General features: G+C 42.0%; 1 protein-coding gene across 2 annotated transcripts in view; it reads right to left on the reverse strand.

Moving 5' to 3' along the window:
- ADSL (adenylosuccinate lyase) overlaps window positions 1-23,735 on the reverse strand; it is a 29,376-nt gene that overhangs the window by 4,010 nt on the left and 1,631 nt on the right. The window contains exons 2-11 of one of the 2 annotated variants that reach the window (XM_053256280.1): window positions 15,185-15,388; window positions 12,129-12,206; window positions 11,563-11,607; window positions 10,520-10,599; window positions 7,658-7,829; window positions 7,126-7,172; window positions 6,404-6,494; window positions 4,389-4,458; window positions 2,833-2,980; window positions 1,173-1,263 (exon numbers count right to left, since the gene is read on the reverse strand). In XM_053256280.1, the coding sequence (XP_053112255.1) occupies window positions 1,173-1,263; window positions 2,833-2,980; window positions 4,389-4,458; window positions 6,404-6,494; window positions 7,126-7,172; window positions 7,658-7,829; window positions 10,520-10,599; window positions 11,563-11,607; window positions 12,129-12,206; window positions 15,185-15,388 (1,026 nt within the window). The remainder of the gene's footprint in view (window positions 1-1,172; window positions 1,264-2,832; window positions 2,981-4,388; window positions 4,459-6,403; window positions 6,495-7,125; window positions 7,173-7,657; window positions 7,830-10,519; window positions 10,600-11,562; window positions 11,608-12,128; window positions 12,207-15,184; window positions 15,389-23,735) is intronic. The other variant, XM_053256281.1, reaches the window with a different exon arrangement.

Here is a 23,735-nt window from a genome sequence, read left to right on the forward strand (position 1 = left end):
TCCGACATTTCCGTCTCCTTCCCACATGTGCCCTTCCCATTGCTTACCTCAAAGCACATACTGTATATCATTAGTCCCCCCCACTACTAATAGGCATTCCACATTGGCTACTTGCATATACTATCACCATCATACTTTCTTCTACCAGCTGATTCTGTCAGCAAGTCACATGTAGTAGCTGGTAGTGCACAATCGGCACAAGAATAGCCCATAAAAACAGTATCCCCAATAATGGTTGGCCTCATGCTGGCATTTGATAACTGTACCCATACCTCTCACCCCGCCCATATAAACCACCACTACCCAGTCAACTGGAGTTTAAGAACAGATATGAATGAGATTGCTTTTAGAGCCTTCTGCACATTCAGTGCTGGAAGTGGAGGGGATGGTTTAGGACAGTGGTTTCTGAACTTCCTGTATATTGACTTGTCTGCCAAGAATCCCCTGCATACTGCAGAGTTTTCTGGGAAGTGTTTAGGTTGTTTAGTTGACATGGAGTGCTGGCCAGGCCTGTTGGTCCTCACTGTCATGCAACATCAATTACAACATATTCAGTTCCATCCAGCAGCTATGAATGGCAAAGAAGTTAGATAGTGGATGGAGTGGTAGCCAAGAAGATAGGTCTTTAGGAACATAGGAAACTGCCATATACTGAGTCAGACCAGTGGTCCATCTAGCTCAGTATTGTCTTCACAGACTGGCAGCAGCTTCTCCAAGGTTACCGGCAGGAGTCTCTCTCAGCCCTATCTTGGAGATGCCAGGGAGGGAATTTGGAACCTTCTGCAGGCAAGTGTGCAGATGCTCTTCCCAGAGCGGCTCCATCCCCTAAGGGGAATATCTTACAGTGCTCACATGCAGTCTCCCTTTCATATGCAACCAGGGCAGACCCTGCTTAACTAATGGGACAAGTCATGCTTGTTACAAGACCAGCTCTCCTCCAATACCAAACCACTGGACGAATACCAAACCAGAAAGATACCAAACCAGCTGCAGTAGCAATTAAGCTGCAAAGGATCCTGGGCCACAATGGAGATGGCTTGTATGCCGTTACTGGTCTTCTCAACTAGGATGACCTGATAAGTTGCCAAGCAACTCTAGGAACACAAGATCAAAAGCCACTGCTTTGGGGGAAGTGAGCACTACATGCTTCCTCTGCTTTTAGTACTTCTTACCTTGGGGTACACCACAAGACCTTCAGAGATATTTTGCAGGGTGCTCAGTATTATGTCAGCAGTGAGAAAGGCCTCTGCTAAACATACACGCCTGTGAGAAAAAGTTACAAAGGAGTACTAGGATAAGAAAAGAAATGCATCATTCCCACAGAAAGGGAAGTTCTAACAGCTCAGTACTGATTACTCCTCATTCATTTGCTTGTGATTCTTATTTTCCCCACCAGCAGGGTTTTGAAGGAATATTTTGTTGGTACTAGCCTTGAAGGAATTGGGTTCTTCAATGATGTCTTTAGGTACTTGTCACTTTGTGAATCATGAGATCTTCAGCAAAATTTTATTATATTTCTCGATAAAGGTATAACCAGGGACTGCAACTCAGAACTGGTAGTTTCACTTTAAAATGCTGCTTTATGTAACATGCCAAAGTTGCTTCTACGTAAAGTCTTCGGTTGTCATACTAAATAATGGTTTAGCATCACAATCATGATCCTTGAGTTTCTGTGTGAGGAGGAGAGGTGTGCAACTTGAATCTGATTTAACATTCCCCTGCTAACCTGGCAAAGAGGCATCTTTCAATGTGGTGATTCTCTTTATTTAGCAGGGGGAGAGTAACTGGCCCTATCCACCCCCAGCACAGTACCTCCGGGGACTGTTGCTGGTGTCTATCTTGTGTTTCTTTTTAGATTGTGAGCCCTTTGGGGACAGGGATCCATCTTAATTATTTATTATTTCTCTATGTAAACCACCCTGAGCCATTTTTGGATGGGCAGTATAGAAATCGGATAAATAAAATAAATAAATCTTGGCTTGTTAGGCGCACCCCACCTTCCAATAGTTAAAACAAGTGTGACTGGGCGGGTTTGAACACAACAGCAAATCTGTTTTTTGAACCAGGATCAGAAATGGTCCTGGTTCAAAAAACACCTTTCCCTCATGCACAGAGGACAATAGTAATGCTAAGCCTAATTTTACCACAACATTTGACCCTGACCTAAGACTGTGATCATAAGCCAGCCTATTTAGCTTACATGATCACAGGTCAGGCTCCACTGAAACCAAAGAGTTTTACTTCTAAATAATTGCGGTTAGCTTTTAGGGAACTGCACAGATCACAATCATATGGGCTTGTTCTTTCAAAAGGGATGTACACGGAACCATTTGGCGCTCTATTCTAGGAGCACCGAACCAGGTCCAGAAACCGGCTGTCAAATCGGTTCATAGGGGGCAGGGGAATTGCTTTAAGGGGCAGGGAAGGCTCTGCCTACCTGCCAGCCCCTGCCCTGACACTTCCCCCCCACTGGCGCTCTTCCAAAAAGTGGGCTTGCGGGGCTGCAGCGTACCTCCTTGCAGCTAGACGCGTCACCACACAAATGGCCAACACGTGTACATGGCATGCACGTGCATGCACGTTGGCCATTTGCCCACTTTTTGGAAGAGCGCCGGTTGGACAAAAGTGTCAGGGCGGGGGCTGGCAGGTAGGCAGCGCCTTCCCTGCCCCTTAAAGCAACCCCCGCCGTCCTCCCGGAAGTGCACAGAACCAGTTCCATGCACCTCCCTAGTTTTTTGTAACTAGTTTCTTCCTCTAACTTCAAGATATATCTAGAAGCTCTTTACTCCGTGTCCAGATCCAGAAATGACATACCTGCTGAAATGAACATACCTGTTTGCACTATCATCCAAAGTGCGCTCAAACCATTGCACAGAAGCAGTCTGGAGGGGGTCCAGGACCAGAACCATGAGGTGGCGAGCTAAACTGCAACAACGTTCTGAACGCATGGGATTCCGTTTGTAAGCCATGGCACTTGAACCTGTACAATGGTGGGCGGGGGCGTATGAGAGGAAGATATATGTGACAGTGAAGTAAGGTGATACAATAAAAAGCTACCAAGTTTGTTAACACAGTGTACTATTCTTCTCTCTCATTGTCTAAGGTAATTAAGTTTTTGCCAAGCGTAATTCTGATCAGTGCATAGGAATTTTGAACAGACAGCACAGAAATGTGTGTGAAATTTTCAAAGGTTGCCAGTATGACTACATTAATGGTAAATATTTATCTACTTTGAATTCTAGTTTGGAAACTATGGCTTATGCAAGTGTAGCAGCGAGACTACTTCCAAGCCCTTAGTTCAATGTATTGACTGCCTTCGTCACAGAAATTTTTGTACAATTCTTAGTATTTTAAATCCAGGATTATCTGATATATCAGCTGGTTCAGGTGCAACACCAAGCCATGATCTGGTACGTTGGGCTCACTTGCTCCTTCCTTCCATTCTTGTGCACAGCAATTCTCCCCCTCCTTTCCTGGTTTGAGGCAAACCATAGTTTGTCATTTTGTCGGACTCCAACGATTGTTTGTGCTTTCCTTGCAAACCAAGACTGAACCATGGTTTCCGATTATGGTTTGCAGAACAAGTGCAAATAATAGTTTGCACAATAATGGTTTGGATGAATGGCAAACTAGAGCCAGCATAGCGTAGTGGATAGAGTGTTGGACTAGGACCGGGAAGAGCCGAGTTCAAATCCCAATTCAACCATGAAACTCACTGGGTGACTATGGGCCAGTCGTGTATCTCTCAGCCTAACCTATCTCACAGGGTTGTTGTGAGGATAAAAATAACCACCATACACTGCTCTGAGCTCCTCGGAAGAGCTGGATATAAATGTAATAAAATAAATAAATAATAAACTATAGTCTGCCTCAAACTACAAAAGGAGGGAGGGAACTGCCAAGCACAAGTAAAGGAGAGACTGCATGACTCCAAGTTTACTTGAAGGCTCATCCTCACACCACCCAACTATGGTTTGACACTCTGCCTGAGCCGGCCCATTAAATTGCTTTCTCAGGAGTCATAGTTTTAGTCAGCTTACAAAAACTTGTTGCAGGAAGAATAGATTTAGACATTGACTCAAGTGTTCCATTCAGTTTCAGTAGAAGTTATATGTATTCATCTTCTCTGCATTAATATTTTATATAAAAGGGGTGGGATGTAAATTACTTTATAGATCTTCTGAGACTTGCTTAGACAAAGTTCCATTTTTATTTCATTTTTAATTATCCTATTTGGTCTATAAAGAGCTTCAGTCAAAGACAGACCAACTTAAAATATGGCCAAAATATATGCACTAGTAAAAGGAAGGGCTGGATGATAAATGCAAGTTATTAAAAAAAAAAAAAAAGAACAGATCAAAAAACGTGTGCTCACTCTCACTACTTACCAATTTGATCTTTCTCAAAAGGTTCCTCTATTTCTTTGAGGTTGGCCAAAAGGCGAATATCAGTACATATCTAGAGGAAAAACAACATGAGTCAGTTCACAGTTTCTATACTGCATTAATTTGGGAACTGGTTTAAATTACTAATAATTACAAAAAAATAATTCATTTCATCTACATATGTCCCCATTCATTTTAGAAGGAGGAAGTCTATTAACAAAGAAATAATGGAACAATCTCTCATATCTCATCAGTTCAGAAAATGCTGAATATGAACATCCCTAAAAATATATGGATCTGGTCTACTAATTAACTTCAAAATTGATGTGCAAGACCCTGCAGGAAAACTATATCCAATGGCATAACAAGAAAAATATTGGTGTATGGATCCTATAGTGCAATACTTCTGAATTATTTGAAAGGACTGACTGAAGAATGAAATATCAATGTTGCAATATCAAGAATGCAGTATCAACGTTCTGACAAACGTGCCAGAAGAAACTGTAGCAGCAGCAAGAAAGAAGAAGAATGAAACTCTTTCAGTAAAGAAATGTATTTAAAATAGCAACAAAAGTAGTTAAATGAACAAAGCTGATAAGAATGAGGAATTGATATTAACAAGACGATATCTTTGTACAAAACTGACTGTTATTCGATACTGGCACATGAAGTATAACTTGTGCCACCATTTTCATTAGAGAGGAATCATAATTAAGATAGCAAGTTCAGTTATTTAAACAATGTACACAAAAGCCAATTGCAAAAATTCAATCCATGCATGTGTACACATTCTCATTCTCTCTCTCTCTCTCTCTCTCTCTCTCTCTCACACACACACACACACGTATGTACATATGTGTGCGTGCATGCATGGGGAATCCCAATGCATATTGGCTCCCAGTTTGAAATGAATGGGGAAGCCATTCTGAGTGAGGTACATAAGAGAACCTGTACTGAACTGAAGCAGGACATTAAACATGTTTCAAGATTAGTGCTGCAATCCTTTGCACAGTCAATGGGAGTAAGCACCACTGAATGCAAGGTAGACATGCATAGGATTTCATTGCATGTTAAGTTGCCATGTACATTGATTTAATGATCAAGCAACAAATAGAAAAAATGTTATGAAACAGTGCCTTTCAAAAATGACACACATTTGTACAGGCTACTTTAGTCATCTCATATTATTTGTTATATGTTTAACCTGCTCTACTTCCAAGAACCTCAGTGCAGTGTATATGGTTCCCCTCATACTTTATCCTCACAGTTTTCTGAGATAGGTTATGCTGGGAGATGGTAACTAGTCCAAGGTCACCCAGGGAGTTTCATGACTGAGTGGTGATTTAGTCCAACTCTAATGACACCACCATATGAACTCTGAACATTTCTCATTTGCAACTAAGAGCTACTATTGAAGTATAAATGAATGGGAGTTCTCTAGGACTCCTACATTCTGTAGGAGAATGTCTGAAAGAGAAGGGAGATGCACAGAATTATCAAGTATTTTACATGAAATTGATAGCATCTTACTAATCCAGGGGTGGTGGTGGGGAATGCTTCTCCCAAAGAATTTACAAATTATTTTACAGCAAAACCACAGAGAATAACTGTAGGATGAAGAAATCATAGATATTTGTTCCAAGCAGGAACAGTAATCCTAAAGAACTTTATTAATTTTAATTTTTTAAAAAAAACCAAACACATTTATAGTGAACAGGTCAGCAACTCCACTGCTACCAGTTAGTTTAGCATTTGACTTGGTATTTTATTTCTAAGATTTCCTAAAGAGCTTACTATTACTTTTGTATCCATCTGTAATTCAACAAATATCCTCTAGTCTAGGTACTGAGCATATTGGACAAATACAAGCTAGAGAATCAGGAGAAAAGTAAGAAGTCTGAATGAGGCGTGGGTTTTTGAAAGCAAGAACTGCCCACATGAAACATTAGCCTTGTGTGTGTATCTTCTGGAGACTTTTTTGCTCTCATCTGTGCCTTCGAGTATGAAGTAGGCCTTACCTTATGTATGGATGCTCCTAGACTGGCCAGAACAGACAGGACTTCAATATCCACTTTGCGACTGTAGGTCTGCCCTGTGACAATATAAGCCCTGGAACCAAACACAAAGATCATGATGTTCAGTAAGTCCCATGAACAAAGCTGAGTGAGTATGCAGCAATGTATGTGTATCTTACAGCAGGGATAGGCAACCTTGGCTTTCCAGCTGTTGCTGAACACTTTATTGCAGATAAGGATGATGGGAGTTGTAGTTCAGCAACAGCTGGAGAGTCAAGGTTGCCTACCCTTGTCCTACAACATCAACTGCATTTATTTTATTAATTATTTATTATTAAAACTTTTATACCGCCCTCCCAAAAGGCTCAGGGCGGTTTACATTAAAATTTATTTGCTTCTGGATGTCTTTAATATATTAGCTTGAAACCATCTAGAAAAATCATCCATATGGCTAAGGTTAGCATATAGTAGGGCAGCAGGGGGGAAAAAGGGGGAAGCCATGCAAGAGCAAGGTTGAAAAGCACCACCAAGATGGGCGTGAGTTCCATTGCAAAGCTACATCACATATTATTCTTTCATAATAGGTCTTAACAGTTCCAGAAGAAGGAATGTTAATTGCAGAGCAGAATCTAAATTCATACACAATGGAACACAGGCTCACTTTAAAAATATCTCACTTAGCATCATGTTAAGTGCTAAGGCAAGGGGGAAAGTTTGTTACATACCGCTTAAATCCTGCTTTTGCAGTCACCAGCCTGTCCAGCTCCTCCACCTCAGGGGAAAAAATATAGACAGGAACCTCAGAATGCAATGACCGAAGTGGGAATAAGGACCATGCCACATAAATTCCCACTTCTCTCATCATTCTGAGCACAAGCATTTTGTTGATACAATCACTATATTGCCAAATCTCTCTCTTGCTGCCTGGTTTTTTCAGGAAACAGCTCTTTTGAGGCCCCATGCAAATTTTATCCTAGAACACACCTGAAGGATGTTCATCTGTCTTTTCCCCTGCTGGCCTTTGGGTCAAAGCAACCCTTTAAGATATTCTTATTGTCCTATTATGACAAATGCTTGCAGGTTTTTAAAACCTGCTGCTGAATTCTAAGACAGCTTTTAGATGCTGTTTTAATTTTGCAACTTAAAAAAAAAATATTCTTGAATGAAAAAGTTTTGAATCAAAAGGTAGCCTATAATCATTTTGTTCTCAAAGTTTGCTAACTGTCATTCAAAATTACCTTTGCTTGGAATACTTACTTTGTCATGATCTCCTTCAAAGAGCTGCAAGAAGCTGGCCTGAGTGCCAGTGGTGCCCTTCACACCACGAAATCTCAGCTCATCTCGTGCCCGTTCAAAATTGTGGAGGTCCATGCACAGATCCTGGATCCACAGGCAACAACGTTTACCTACAGTTGTTAGCTGTGCAGGCCTAAAAGTACCAAACAGAAAGTCAGTTAAGGACAAGTCCACCAGTCTTCATGCATGTTATCAAAGCGATTATTCTTGCTGCTTAGGAAGCATTACTAAGAAACTATTTTCAGAATCTCCATAGGAAAAAGTGATTGACTCTCGGTTCATTGATAAACATTTTACATCAACATGGCCTATAAGAGTCCTAACATGATAATTGTAGTTTTATATGCCAAGCCAATATTTGATTAATGAGCTTCCAACATAGTGAGAGTCAGCACAGTGTAATGGTTAAGAGTGTTGGACTAGGATTGGGAAGACCTGAGTTCGAATCACCATTCAACCACTAAACTTACTGTGTGACTTTGGGCCAGTCGTGTATCGCCCAGCCTAACCTACATCACAGAGTTGTTGTGAGGATAAACATAACCATGTTCACCGCTCTGAAAAGCAGGATATAAATGTTAGAAACAAAAGCAAAGAAAGCTAGCATGCGTGTTCTATATTTTGAGCTAGACTACTTACATTGCTAAAGACAGGGGTGGGTAATAACCCCTGCTAACTTGGTAACCCCTGCTAACTGGGCAAAGAGGCACCTTTTAATGTGGTGATTCTCTTTATTTAGCAGGGGGAGAGTCACTGGCCCTATCCACCCCCAGCACAGTACCTCCAGTGGCTGTTGCTGGTGTCTATCTTGTCTTTCTTTTTAGATTGTGAGCCCTTTGGGGACAGGGGTCCATCTTATCTATTTATTATTTCTCTGTGTAAACCACCCTGAGCCATTTTTGGAAGGGCGGTCTATAAATTGAATTATTATTATTATTATTATTTAGTAGTAGTAGTTAGTAGTAGACAACCATGGCTACCTCCTAGGGTGGGTCACTGGCCAATTTTTAGTGGACCACTTTGCAGTTTGTGGGATTCTTGCAAATGATACTGAACTAAGAGGGCCTTGATCTTTCAAGGCACACCTTAGCATGCCTGGGAACATGCAATGCAGGTTGATTATGCCATAATGCTTCAGAGAGATCTTGAGGACACACTCTTGCTTTATATATTTAATATAATAGTGGACCACAGGAATTTTAATTTTTAAAAAACTATGCAAGACTAAGCCGATCTAAAAAAAGCTCACATATGAAAAGTAAAACAAAACTAAGGCAGGAGTTCTCAAACTTGATGCCCAGAAGTTGTTGGACTATCACTCCCATCATCCCTGGCCCAATGGCTCAGCTGCAAAGTCGCCCAAGCCACTCAGGAGGAGGGAAAAGGGCCCAAGATCTACAGCCAAAGTCAAATCCTAGCATTTCTGATCTAGTCTTGCTCAGTGTGACCCTGGATGCAATTGCAGTAAAGTGCATGGGCTCTGCTGCAATCCTGACAACTCTTGGCTACAACCTCTACCCAGTAAGCCAAAATCATGTTACATAATGAGAAAAGAGTTTCTGACTCAATTCAGCTGTAGAGAAGTTACGAAAGTCACGAAGAATAAAAAGGTTATGTTTTTATTTAAACAACAAACAAGAACCCAAAGCTGAAGTTATACATCTCCAGGTAGGGCTGGGAAAGATAATGTCTAAAATCCTGCAGAGCCTATCAGCCTAGACAGGAGTGTCCTAGATGAACCAGAGGTCTGACTTGGTATAAGGCAATTTCCTATATATACACCCAGATTCTAAGTTGCGCTAGAATTATTTAATGTCCCCACTTTTTTTAGGAATGATTTACAAAATAATATCTTATTTACCAGGAAATTCCTGCTGTTCTATCCAGATGATAGAAAAGCCACGTTTAGCTCAAAGTCTATTGTTCAAAGCCGAGAGAAAAGGTGACTCCTTTTCCTGATTTGCAGCAGCAACAGAGAAAATTGACTTCTAGAGAATGACTTTTAATCTAAGTCAATTAATACAGAACTCGCACATCTTTGCGTTCAATTACTGCCAGTAAAGTTGTCATTTTCAAATTTACACATTAAATTATTCTTGGGGAGAAATGAACACACACCACAACCACAGCATGCTTTCCCATTTCTCCAGAAACACATTTATGGATGCACTCTCACAATCACATTAATCTGTGCCTTTTATTGCAGACTAATCAGCCTTGATTAGAATGACCACTTCACTCATTTAACAAGCTTCAGAAAAGCACCATCTTTTACTGTCCTTAATTATACTTGATAAAGCGAGATAACTATTGTGGGCACATAGGAGTTAAATCTGTGTTTCCCTCAAAAGCATAAATATGGATGACACATCTGTATCTTTAAATGCCAATGTCCATGCTCCTGGCATCTCCAGATAGGGCTAAGGAAGACTCCTGCCTCTAACCTTGGAGAAGCTACTGCCAGTCTGGGCAGACAATACTGAGCTAAATGGACCAATAGTTTGACTCAGCATAAGACAGCTTCCTATGTTACTATGAGAACCCTTAGTGGGCTAAGGCCTATGTATGTTTAAGGATGCAGGCATGTTATCCATACTATATGAGTATGCTGTGAGAGAGAGAGAGAGAGAGAGAGAGAGAGAGAGAGAGAGAGAGAGAGAGACTCACAGGCAGACACTTCCTTAAGTGCAACCCTATAATTTAACTACTAAGCTTAGTTGTGCAAACAGGCAGTGAAAGTCCACTGATATGAGGCAGGCTTAAAGACATGAGGGGTAGGAAGGTCAACAAATTTTTACATGAATACATCTGTAAATTACTTACTGGTAGTGAGTGAAGCCCAAGGTGGGCAAGTTAGCATACTTCTCAGCAAAGTCTGCCAGTCGACTAATCACCCTGGCGAGCTAGCAAGCATGTAGAAATATTGAAAGGTTGGGGGGTGGGTGGGGAAAAAACAAACATAAAAATGAAGGAAGCCACAGGATGGAAGAGAAGCTTCAGTCAAGTTCAAAGTGCCCTGCTGGAACATCTGTCAGATACTTATGTGTGAACAGGGGTGACGGGAGAGAATAAAATAATGCATCTAATCTGAGCTATTTTAAAACCATAAGAAGATATTTTTTGTGTCTGAATGTGTTAATTTTGTTCTATGTGAAGCTCTACAAAATAGGTATCAACACTGAATTGGTATCCCCTGCTAACTGAGCAGAGCGGTACCTTTTAAAGTGGTGATTCTCTTTATTTAGCAGGGGGAGAGCAACTGGCCCTATCATCCCCAGCACAGCATCCCTCCAGCAGCTGTTGCTGGTGTCTATCTTATGTTTCTTTTTTAGATTGTGAGCCTGTTGGGGACAGGAATCCATTTATTTATTATTTACATTTCTAGCCTGCCCTATACCCAAAGGGTATAATTAAATTTAAATGTACTGTATTTTATTTATTTATTTATTTATATCCATGCAAACCACTTTGGGAACTTTGGTTGAAAAGCGGTATATAAATATCCATCATATTCATAAAGCAGGCTTCCATTTCAGGTGCTTTGTGGGTCAGACCACTATCAGTCTAGAATAGTAGCCAATATTGGTGACTTTTCTTTCTTTCAATCTCTACAGATTTGAGACATCCAAAATAATATAAAACACTGGAAGATAGACCTTCACACTTCTATATCACCTCCACAGAAAGTGGAGCAATCACTTGCAAATGATCAGATGACCTTGCAAGATGTCTGTTCTCCCATCGCATGTGTCTTGCCAGCCCCGACTGTGGAAAGGGGGCAACCTCCCACTCAACCTTCCCCCCAACTTTGGCAAACAGCCTCAGGAAATCAGCAGCATGTGCAACTATGAAACTCTGCATCTCACCTTGGGAAGCAACAGATTGAATCCATCTCGAATAACTATCAAGTCCTGTATGGAAAGAGGAATATTCCGTTCAGATATAATTTTATTCAATAACACATTGCTCACACTTTATTTTAAGTAAGCGCTGCAGCTTCCACAAAGACACATGGATGTAGCTAAAATTGTTTGTACCAAGCTACTTGCTGTGCACAAGCGTTGCTCTTTGTCAGTTTCAAATTAACATGTGCCACAAAGAGATTAGCATCACTACTATACCACCAGAAAGGTGAGCGCTATGGAAAAGCAACTAATGATAGTTGGATCGCTACCTAGTGATGGATTTTAATTGCTGTTTTGTAATTATTTATTACTATTGTTTGTTAATACTGTATTTATTTAACATATTTCTATGCCACCCAAACTCACGTCTCTGGGAGATCATAAATACAATATTAACAAACAATAGTTATTTAGTGATTACATATACAGAAGCTGCCATTTGAATGAAAATGGAAAGCTGGGATATAAATATTTATAAAAAATAAAGAAGGCAGGATGCAGAGAGCTGAAGGAGATTATACATTTACCATTTCCTCATGGCACAGTGGGGAAGTAACTTGCCTAGGGAGCAAGAGGTTGCTGGTCTGAATCCCAACTGGAAACACCTATATCGGGCAACAGCAATATAAGAAGATGCTGAAAGGCATCATCTCATACTGCGCGAGAGGAGGCAATGGTAAAACCCTCCTGTATTCTACCAAAGACAACCACAGGGCTCTGTGGTCGCCAGGAGTCAACACCGACTGGACGGCACAACTTTACTTTACATGTACTAGAAGTTACATATCCTAGAGATTTTGAACATTTTGCTATGCAGCATGCTTGCTTTTTTAGGATTTCTCTGCACCAATCTGTTTGGTGACATCACGGGCTTGCGACGATCTCTCAACTGCACAGGTGCGTCTCGCATTTGCTTAAAGATGCTGGCCTGAATGGATAGGTGCAGCATCACTCCTGCTCCCACCCCACCGCTGCCGGGGAACAGGGGAGAAGGGTGAAGGACTGCTCCCTCCACCCCACCCTGCAGCCACTCCTTGTGGTTTTTTTAAAGTTTTTTAAAAAAACTTTAAGTTCTAAGTTTTTTTTAAAAAGCAGCGCTTTAGCGGGGTGGGAGGCCACTGTCCCCAGCTATTTGGAGGCTCCCCCTGGATCTTGGAGGATTGCACCAGGTCCCCAAGGTCTGGGGGCTAGTGCTCTGGTGCCCCCACAGAGGCACAAGACTAACTCAAAACCATACTTGGAATTCATAACAATTTCTCCTCCTCATTCATCTCCTAGATAATCACATTCAGAACAAGAATACCAGACTATTCTAGAGCAGTGTTCTCCGGTGCAAGGCCCCAAAGCCAGTGGCAGCTCCCATCAGGGGCGTAACAAGGCTGGAGTGGGCCCAGAGACAAAATTTTAAAATGGGCCCCTCACTGATACACACACACTTCACAATATATAGTGCACTCACACTCACATCCCCATTATGCCAGCTTCTCTAGAAAACTCCACTCCCTCACTTTAACCCCGTCCCTCCACCCTCCCATGGGGAAGAGCGCTCCCTGTTCAAAGTTGCTTCTGCAGACAAGGACTTTGCTGCACGCATGCTGACTTTGCTCCGAACTTGGGGTTGGCTTTTCCACTGCACCCAAGCTCTGCAGCTGTTGGGGAGTCATGTGACTTGCCTCTGGGGGGCCCCTCGAGGCGTGGGGGCCCCCAGGCAGCTGCCTCCCCTTGCCTAATGGTAGTTACGCCCCTGGCTCCCATCAACCCTAAGTGTGGCACCCTGACTAAACGTGTATTAGGCCTGGGTGAGGCTTCAGTCAAAGCTAAATACTCTACACAGCTCACTGGCACCTTTATTTATTTATTTAATTTATTTAACACATTTGTATAAATTTATTTAACACATTTGCATACATTTACCAATTTAAAAAACTCCCAAAACGCAAGTCTCTGCAGAGGTGACCCTTCTGACTGCACAGTGCTGCACTTTACCCGGAGCTGGTGGGGTTCTTTTAAGGGAAATTAAATAGTCTCAAGCCCCAGTCATCTTGGAAGGAGTACACAGCTCTGGGTGGTGTAGTCCTTCCCAGTGCTTTCCTCACAGAACTCAATGGGAACAGCACTGGGAAGGAAGACGACACTTCTCAGCACTCTATGTATGTGCCTTATTTCTCTTTAAAGGCTCCCCCACTGGCACTGGGCAAAGTGCAGCACTGTGTGGAGGTCAGTACAGTGGGAAATGGCTCTCATGCTGGAGGGTTTTTGTGTGTGTATGTTTTGTTTTTACCAAAGTGGCCCCCACTTGATCACTGATCTACAGCCTAGGATCAGTAGTAGTGTAAGGCTTTAATAAGTCATGGTCAGAACACAGAAGTCAGAGTGCAGGTCTGGTACAGCAAAGTACTCTATAGTAAATCCAGTTTAAAAACAGTAAGCTTGACAAGCGTGTATTGTAGAGAAATGGCAACACACTTTCTTTTAAAAAGACACATGCAGATAAACATCTAGACTCTACATTGGGGTCAGCAACTGGAAGTCCCTGGACTAAATTTGGCATTATCAGGCATACTGCTAGGTCCTCCAATTGGCAGCCTAGAGGTAAAAATGGTAGGGAGAAAGAGACAACGGGGGAAACAGAATTTGTAGGCAGGGAAAGATTAAGGGCAGTGTTCCCTCTTAATTTTTTTCATCTGTGTGTGTAATGAGTTTTGTTCTGGGCGGCAATATCATGGCAGTGTGTGCACACGTACATGCAGAGTGGGGCCTTCCTGACTCAACCTGAGCGGGATCTAAATTTAACTGAGGACATTAAAAAAACCTTGTGTGTGCGCATATCTGCACACCTTGGAGGGAACACTGGTTAAGGGACTCACCCACCATCCCGTGCTATTTCACTTCTTGTAACAGCCTACCCAGTGAACTAGTAGCTTACTGACCAGAGCTGTAGATATTTATCTGTCTAGTTTCTGAAACAACAAAATACATATTTCTTGCAGTCCACACTGGACATTTTAGATTCTAAAGAAATGACTTAGGATCCTATCTTGGCTATATTTAATACATTTTTAAAAATCCTACTAAGGGAGATAGATATTCCATACAACAACTGTAAGTTCATATTTGGTATGTATCAGAATAGTGTTAGTGAGACAACAACATAGTTAGGCATAGCCACCACCAGTTAGGCATAGCCACCACACATCACGGTTCTTTTTTAATCTAGCTCTCCTGACCAGAACTTACTTTAAGCAAGATAACTGGTACAAGTAAGATTTAACAGACACAGCTGATTGATAATGGAAGAAAAACAGATTACATTCTTAATCAGAGCACAAGACAACAATACTCTGCATCTGTATCGCTGTAGGTTACAGAAGCAATGAGGAGCTCTGTACCCTTTAAAGTTTGAACTTGAGTGGAGCAAATAGGAATTAAAGCTTCCTAACTAGTTGGGTTTTTATATGTTTTTAGTACTTTCCCCCTTAATGGTTGTTACTAGATCAAGCTATCAGGGCAGAACAAAATAAATAAATAAATTCCCAAAATGAAATCCAAATTGATTAAAACCAGCTATATGGAGAACAATTACCGTATTATCCCCCACATAGCAGGAAGTTGCTCCAAGGTGAATTATTCCTGCAGCCTTTGGACAGCAGTGGGCAAATGTATGTACATGAGCCATTACATCATGACGCAACCGCTTCTCCTCCTCTGCTGCCATTTTGAAATCTATGTTGTCCAGATTTGCTTCCATTTCCTGTATTTGCTCATCTGTGATGGGTAGGCCCAGTGACTACAAGAAAAAAACACACCTGAAGTTAACCAATGTATGGTCCCCGATTCCAGGAGGCCAAACACACATAAAATCACAAACACCACTCAGTTCACACACACAAAACTCCCCTGAGATTTTATTCTTATGGTTGAAGTACCTCATGCATTTATGTCTTGTAAGACATAATTTTTGATTCATAAGAAGGCCCAGTTTATACTTCAGAAAATCAATTTTTAAAAAAATCTTAACAACCAAAGCTGAAATATAGAGTTTCAACGTGGTTAGTCTACTGAATTAGTGGAATATTTGTATGCAATCATGTTTGTAAGTCATTTCCTATACGTTCATACTACAGTAACTTAACAATCTCAAAAATTACTTTGTCATTTCTCTTTCTGAATTTGGCATTTTTTTCTATATATCACTCTTCTTCTCAGGTGCCCAGGGCTGCAGACGTAGTTCTTACACTCTCTTTTATCCTTATAACAACCCTCTGCAGTAGTGTAAGGCTGAACAGAGAGTGACTGGCCTAAAGTCATCCAGTGAGCTTCATGGCTGAGTGGGGATTTGAACTTGGGTCTCCCCAGTCCTAGAAAGGCAATCACACTGGCTCTCTCATGTAAATTATTTTCATTACCTCCCCAGTACACGCAGTACATTCAATTCTTCTGTGTTATCTCAAACACTATGAAAAGAGAACACTGGAAAGGCAGGGGTGGGGAGTCTACAGACTGGAGTCTCAGGCTTGAAGGACCACCTAGCCGTACTAAGTTACACTGAAATACAATGAATTTTTCCAACGTTTGAAACGAGTAGTCAACACGCTGTGATTGTTTTATACTATTTGAAAATGACTATGCTGGAAAACGACTGCGATCGATTAAATTCTGCATCGCAATTTCTTTGCTCTTTTTGAAATATCTCAAAGGTTCAGAAATATATGCTTGGCCCCTGCATCATTTGTATAACACACCACTGCTACTCTTCAGAACCTAAGGGCCTTGGATACTTTTTATTGGTACTCCAGTTTGATATAATTTAGAGTTGCCATGTCCCCCCAAATTCTAGCTTTCACCCAGATTTTAAGCATCTCAGCCAGCTTGCTTAGCCTACCCAGATTCTAGATTTCATTTTTTTAAAAGCTAAGTTCTAGCTCTTGTAGAAATTGAGTTATGGAGCAAAATGTACAGTCACTATTCTGCTCAGAAATTATTTTTCAGCCAGTTTACATAACATGCAAATTAGAGAGCCAGAATATGGCAACCCTAACACAATTGGATATGGCTTAAAGAGGGAAGAGGGCTTATATAAAAAGCAAAGCAAATAATATATACACGCAGGGATGGATCCAGTCCCTGTAAAATCCTTGAGAGGGAGAAAAGATGCAGCAGGAGAGTGAAGAAACTCCTGCCTCTGGGTGGGTCCATCATTGATCCTTCCTTTCGATCTCCATTTGTGGGGGCGGGGGGAGGGCAGTCCTGGGCTGACTATTCTTCTCCTTCCTCAAGTCCCAGGGGCTAGCTGATTGGCTCTCTATTAGCTTCCTTGTTTGACTAAACCTGTGGTGGGTCAGGGAGAAGGAGAGAGAGAGAGAGAGTGTATGACTATGTATGTTTGAGTAACTGGGGGAGACTCAGGGAGTTCCTGTGTGCTCTGGTGATCATGGTGTTGTTCTTTAAGCAGAGAGCAATGTTGCCCCCACACACCCTGAAAGGAAAAGGGCATGTCTGTTCTGAATGAGCCAATGATGCGATTCAGGTGGAGCTGGAATGGAAATATTTTATTTCGGGCTGCTTGTGTCCATTTTTGTTCAGTTTTGGGTTTTTTGCCTTTGTAAGTCATTTTCTATACTTTCATACTACAGTCATTTAACAATATCAACAATTATTTTGTCATTTCTCTTTCTGAATTTGGCATTTTTTCTATATATCACTCTTCTTCTCAGGTGCCCAGGGCTGCTGATCCTGCAGCTTATTCTTAAGACGAATCAGGATGGTGTGTCTCTACTTGGGAAATAAAGATCTGCAGATAAGGTTCTTGTGTCTACAGACTCAAAGAATATAAGAACAGTCTTGATGGATCAGGCCCAAGGCCCATCTAGTCCAGCATCCTGTTTCACACAGTGGCCCACCAGATGCCACTGGGAAGCTCACAGGCTGGAGCTGAGGCCATGCCCTCTCTCCTGCAGTTACTCCCCTGCAACTGGTACTCAGAGGCATCCTGCCTCTGAGGCTGGAGGTGGCCTACAGCCCTCAGACTAGTAGCCGATGATAGACCTCTCCTCCACGAAGTTATTCAAACCCTTCTTAAATCCATCCATGTTATTGGCTGCCACCACATCCTGTGGAAGATAATTCCACAAGTTGATTTTGCATTGTGTGAAAAAGTACTTCCGTTTGTTGGACCTAAATTTCTTGGCAATCAATTTCATGGGATGACCCCTAATTCTAGAATTATGTGAGAGGGAGATAAATTTATCTCCATCAACTTTCTCCACAACATGCATGATTTTATAGATCTCTCTATCATATCTCCCCACAGTCTTATTTCTAAACTAAAAAGCCCTAGGTGTTGTAGCCTTGCCTCATAAGGAAAATGCTCTAGAGACTCCTTCTTTAAGACTGAAAGGCCAAAGGCTGAGGCTCCAGATGTTGTTGGACTACAACTCCCATCATCCCCAGCCACAATAACCGAAGGTCAAAGGGATGATGGGAGTTGGGTCTTCAGATGTTGTTGAACTACAAACAAGAGAACTCCGACTCTATTGCTGAGAAAGACACATAGCCATCTGGGACCTGGGTTCTCAAATTTGGGGTCCTGCCTACTGCTGAACTGCTACATTTCCCATCAGTCATCCCCAGCCTCAATGGCCAAAGGCTACAGGTGAAACTCGGAAAATTAGAATATCATGCAAAAGTCCATTAATTTCAGTAATGCAAATTAAAAGGTGAAACTGATATATGAGACAGACGCATTACATGCAAAGCGAGATAAGTCAAACCTTAATTTGTTATAATTGTGATGATCATGGCGTACAGCTCATGAGAACCCCAAATCCACAATCCCAGAAAATTAGAATATTACATGAAACCAATAAAACAAGGATTGTAAATAGAACAATATCGGACCTCTGCAAAGTATAAGCATGCATATGTATTCAGTACTTGGTTTGGGCCCCTTTTGCAGCAATTACTGCCTCAATGCGGCGTGGCATGGATGCTATCAGCCTGTGGCACTGATGAGGTGTTATGGAAGACCAGGATGCTTCATTAGCGGCCTTCAGCTCTTCTGCATTGTTTGGTCTCATGTCTCTCATCCTTCTCTTGGCAATGCCCCATAGATTCTCTATGGGGTCAGGTCAGGCGAGTTTGCTGGCCAATCAAGCACAGTACACTGTATACTTTTCGGAGGTCCGATATTGTTCTATTCTACAATCCTTGTCTTCTTGGTTCCATGTAATATTCTAATGTTCTGGGATTGTGGATTTGGGGTTTTCATGAGCTGTACGCCATGATCATCACAATTATAACAAATTAAGGCTTGACTTATCTCGCTTTGCATGTAATGCGTCTGTCTCATATATCAGTTTCACCTTTTAATTTGCATTACTGAAATTAATGGACTTTTGCACGATATTCTAATTTTCCGAGTTTCACCTGTATTTGGGCTGTGTAAGAAGCTGTAGTCCAGCAGCGGCTGGGGCTCCAAGTCTGAGAACCCATGATCTAGGCAGGCCTCTGCAGAGAGATCCTAAAAGTCTAATCTGCACTTGCTGGGTCCTGTAATCTTTTTAGTTGGAAAAGCCACAGGCTGAGGTTTTCTGCATGCAAAATCCACAGTCATTCACACAAACATGCACAAATGTGCAGACATCTGTAAACTTGTACAATATAATGTCTGAATAAAGCTCATGTCTGCAACTGACCTTATTCAGAAGTAAAGTGAGTGAGTGAGTGTGAGTGAGTGAGTGAGTGTTACAAGCTCTCTATATCTATCTACACACATATGGCCCAACAGCACTATTGTTCAGGGAAAGGTTGAATTTTTTGTTTTGCATTTTTAGAAGAAAATCTAAACAACATGCTTCCCACTTAGCCACAGATACCAAGTTTTACATGGGCAACCCTGCCACTATATTAGTGGAATGCACTTACCTTTCACTTCAAAATATGCTCAGGGAAAGGTTGAAATTGTTATTTTTTTAAAAGAAATTCTGAACATACTGACCTGCAGATAATCCTCCTCCTGCCACACTCCCCTCTTTTTCTCCTCCTGGAGAATCAAGACAGCAGGAGTGGGAGGGAGGAAGCCAAGGAAGAAGAAACTAGAGCAATGGGTAGTGTGGGGAGAAACAAGCAGAGCAATGTTGGGTACCTCTCACCTGCAAGTGGTGAGGAATGCTAGCTGCTGCTTTGGCAGGCCCAGGCGGCAGGGGGAAAGTGTGGCGGCAACACTAAAAGCCACAGCAAGTGGAGAGGTGTGTCCCCTGTCCCTTCTTTTCCCCCTCCCACACTGCTGCTTACCTAAGCAGGGACATTCCTCCAGGAGGAAGCACAGCGGCAGGAACCAACCCCAGCAACTGGGGAGGAATCCTTCCCACTTGTTAGGGCTGGTTGCGACAACTGCATTTCACTCCCCTGCCTGCTCCTCTCCACTTGTTGGCGGGGGAATAAGCTGGTGACAGGAAAGAAGTGCGGTAGTGGGGGGAACCAATCCCGCTTGGTGGGGCTGGTTCACATCACTGTGCTTCTTCCCCCGCCCTGATGGCCACTAAAGCGGAGGTATTCCTCCTGGGGAAATACCACTGCTTAAATGAGCAGAAGTGGGAGAGAGAAGGACCAGGAATGCTCCCTGTCCCCCCTGCAACCAGGAGGAGCACCACACATTGGCTGTAGTAGTACAGGGAGCAAATTCTCGGCACTGACAGCCAACATTTCCACTTATCAGGCTCGTTTTGCATTTGTCATGGACGAGCAGACGAGTGCATTTCCCAAGCCCTGATTGTACCTGATATTAGTCCTGTTTAGAGTAGACCCATTTAAATAGTATTAGAATATTCTTTTTTCTGCAGTTGTCTTTTAAAATGAAACATTTGCATATGGGGAAAAGTTATATACTATATGGAAAATTATTCATATTTTTTAAATTGCTGCCCCCACTTCCATTACTTCCTGCTGGATCCATCCCTGTATACATGTTAGGCAGCATCCAGACTAAGTCTCATGGAAATTAATGGGACTGAAGTTAGTCGTGACTAAATTGACTCATTATTTCAGTGGTGCTTATTCATGACTAACTCAGTTTGGATGCAGCCCATTATTTACTCTTCACTGGATATGATCCACCTGACTGGAAATATATCAAATGACCGACTGAAGGGAGAAACTATTGGTGATCATCTTTGCTAACAATCTGACAGAGCCTTGAGAGAACAAAACAGGTGCACTGTGTGACTGTCTCTTCATTTCCAGCTGAAGAGCATGATCACAGGGTTGCAACTTCTAAGGAATGTGAACATCCAGATAAAAATAACAGTCTCCCTTCTCACACTAGAGCATGCGTTACAATAACATGTGCTGTGCTTTCTGAAAACATGGTTCTATTCAGATACCACAGACAGAGGGAGGAGAGCTGGTCTTATGGCAGCAAACATGAATTGTCCCCTTTGCTAAGCAGGGTCTGCCCTGGTTGAATTTGAATGGGAGACTACATGTGAGCACTATAAGATATTCCCCTTAGGGGAGCGGCTGCTCTGGGAAGAGCACCTGCCTGCTTGCATGCAGAAGGTTCCACGTTCCCTCCCTGGCATCTCTAAGATAGGGCCAAAGAGACTCCTGCTGCTAGTCCTTGGAGAAGCCGCTGCCAGTCTGTATAGACAATACTGAGCAAGACAGACCAATGGTCTGACTTGGTATAAGGCAGCTTCCTATGTTCCTGATAAAATAATACAATAGATATTACAATTCCAAAATGTACTAGGGATTCCCACTGTCAACATCATTGTTACTCCCTGCTCTTTTTGCTTTCAGAACTCCTTTGCCTGTCCATTCTTCCTCTCAACAGGAGGAAGATTTCCCCCCTCAAATCCTCCTCCTGTCCCTTGTATTTTCAGCTTCCTCCCTCTTTTCCTTAAGAATCCTCCTGTCATCCTTCCTCTAATAAGGTTATGGACTGAAGGATGATGACGACTAATACTTATACACTGCATTTCAACAAAAGTTCCGAGAGAGAGAGAAGGGCTCCCTGCCCCAAAGGGCTCACAATCTTTAAAAAAAACCATAAGATAGACATCAACAACAGCCACTGGAGGGATGCTGTGCTTGGACAGGGCCAGTTGCTCTCCCCTGCTAAATAAAGAGAATCGCCACTTTTAAAAGGTGCTTCTTTGCTAATTATCATACTTAATCCCATGCTAACTGAGCAAAATGTTAGTTAGCAAGTATGATAATTAATGAAGCATTGGAAATAATATTTGAGCAAAATGGCTGCCTAACTTCTTGCTCAACTTGTCTAACTCTAGCTCTAATCCACCAGTTCCACTGCATTATCCAACATGCCTGTTCCCCATATTCAATGCTGGGATGCCATATGAATTGCACCCTACTGTCTTTTCCAATCCAGAAACACAGCACAATTTAAGAGGGAACCATGGCAGCAGGTGCATGAGAACTGTACAGTGTTGAAACACAATCAGGGTTAGGGAATGAGCGGAGGTAGTTCTTGAATTATTGGTGGGGGCGGGAAGAATGGTGGTGGTGGGTTGCTAATTAAGCCCCACTTCTAATTTTAGCCAATTCATGGCTCCTGTTAACGTCATAAACAGTAGCTAAAGTAGCCAGCAAAACTGATGAGCAGATCTGACTTCCTTTGGCTCCTCTGAAATTTGAGCACTCGGCTGAATGCATCAGTCTGGGTGTACTCTCTTTATATCCCTGTCCTAAAATGCCTATGATTTTCCTGGGATACCTTGTATTCCCAGTATTTCATCTAGACTTCAGTATGCTGAGATGCTACACCTACACCCATCTTTATTTCAAGCTCCATAGACATTACTTGCAGACCTGTAAACTTTTTGTCTGAGGCAGACCTTATGATTAAATTAATATTGAAACACAGAATATATGGCACAGTATTTAAACAAAACAATATATGCGGAGCTTCAGCATGTTCTGGAAAAGGTGTACAGGCAGCAAAACAATCTCCAGGGCTAGTTTGTCTATGGATCACCTTAAATCGGTGGGCCACAACCTGGATCACAAAGGAATCCCAAGCTTCTCATTTTCATTGAGACATCTCTAGCAGAGATTTGGCCACCTAGGACAGACAACTTTACAATAAAGGAAACTAAAGATTTTTGGGCAAAAGACTGATTTCACTATGGTTGGAAATGAATTTAACATTTGCTAACAAGATCAACATCCACTTTGTTTACTTTTGTCTTACAAAACCTGTTTGCAAAGCAGAACTCATGCCATAAAGTGTTGATAGCCCGGGTCTGTCTCTTCTTTGCTGATTTAGCAATGGGGCATATAAAACGTGACCTGAAAACCCATCCAGTGTCTAAGTACAATTTAGACGGTGGTGCAGGAGAATTGTGTAACCAACGTATTACAAGATTTGCTACTCCCTCCTTGACGTCAGATATATTGAATAGAGTGAAATGTACACATTTGCAACATACCACTCTAGTGACCTTGTAAACATTATTCAGAACACAGGCAGCAAAGAGCAAGAGCTGCTGGAGATGTGCGACACAGACAAGTCACAAAATGCAAACTTCAGTGTTGATCAACCATTATCAAGATACAGTATCTAACAGCTCTGAAATCTGTTTGCTTAAACTTTTTCTACTTTATTTGGAAATGCTAGCATGTCAAGGCTGCTCTTCCTAATTTATGTTGATGGACATCACAGACGTGTATATACTTCCCTCTCCCAACTCTTAGAAGTAATAGGAAAGGTCACTTGAAACCATTTCAGAAAACGCAGGAAATGGGCAGCATAAAAATTGACAATTGTTTCCAAGTCACTTTGCTTCTTTGGGTGAGTAGTTCTGCCAAAGGGAGAAAGCATGAGGGTCAGACTTAGTTGATTCTTCTTCCCCTCACCACATCCCAAATTAAACATGCAGCTGGGGACCAGTGTTCCCTCTAACAGAGATTCCCAGATGTTGTTGACTACAACTCCTATAATCCCCAAACAAAAGCCATTGCAGCTGTGGGTTCTGGGAGTTGTAGTCAACAACATTTGGGAATCCCTGTTAGAGGGAACACTGCTGGCGACACTTCACTCATACCCCAACCACCACCCATACTGTTACTCTTCTCATCCGAAGCATATGCAGGCAAGGTATGCAGATATCTTC

Source organism: Hemicordylus capensis, chromosome 5 (assembly GCF_027244095.1).
Source record: "Hemicordylus capensis ecotype Gifberg chromosome 5, rHemCap1.1.pri, whole genome shotgun sequence".
In the NCBI taxonomy this organism is placed as follows: domain Eukaryota; kingdom Metazoa; phylum Chordata; class Lepidosauria; order Squamata; family Cordylidae; genus Hemicordylus; species Hemicordylus capensis.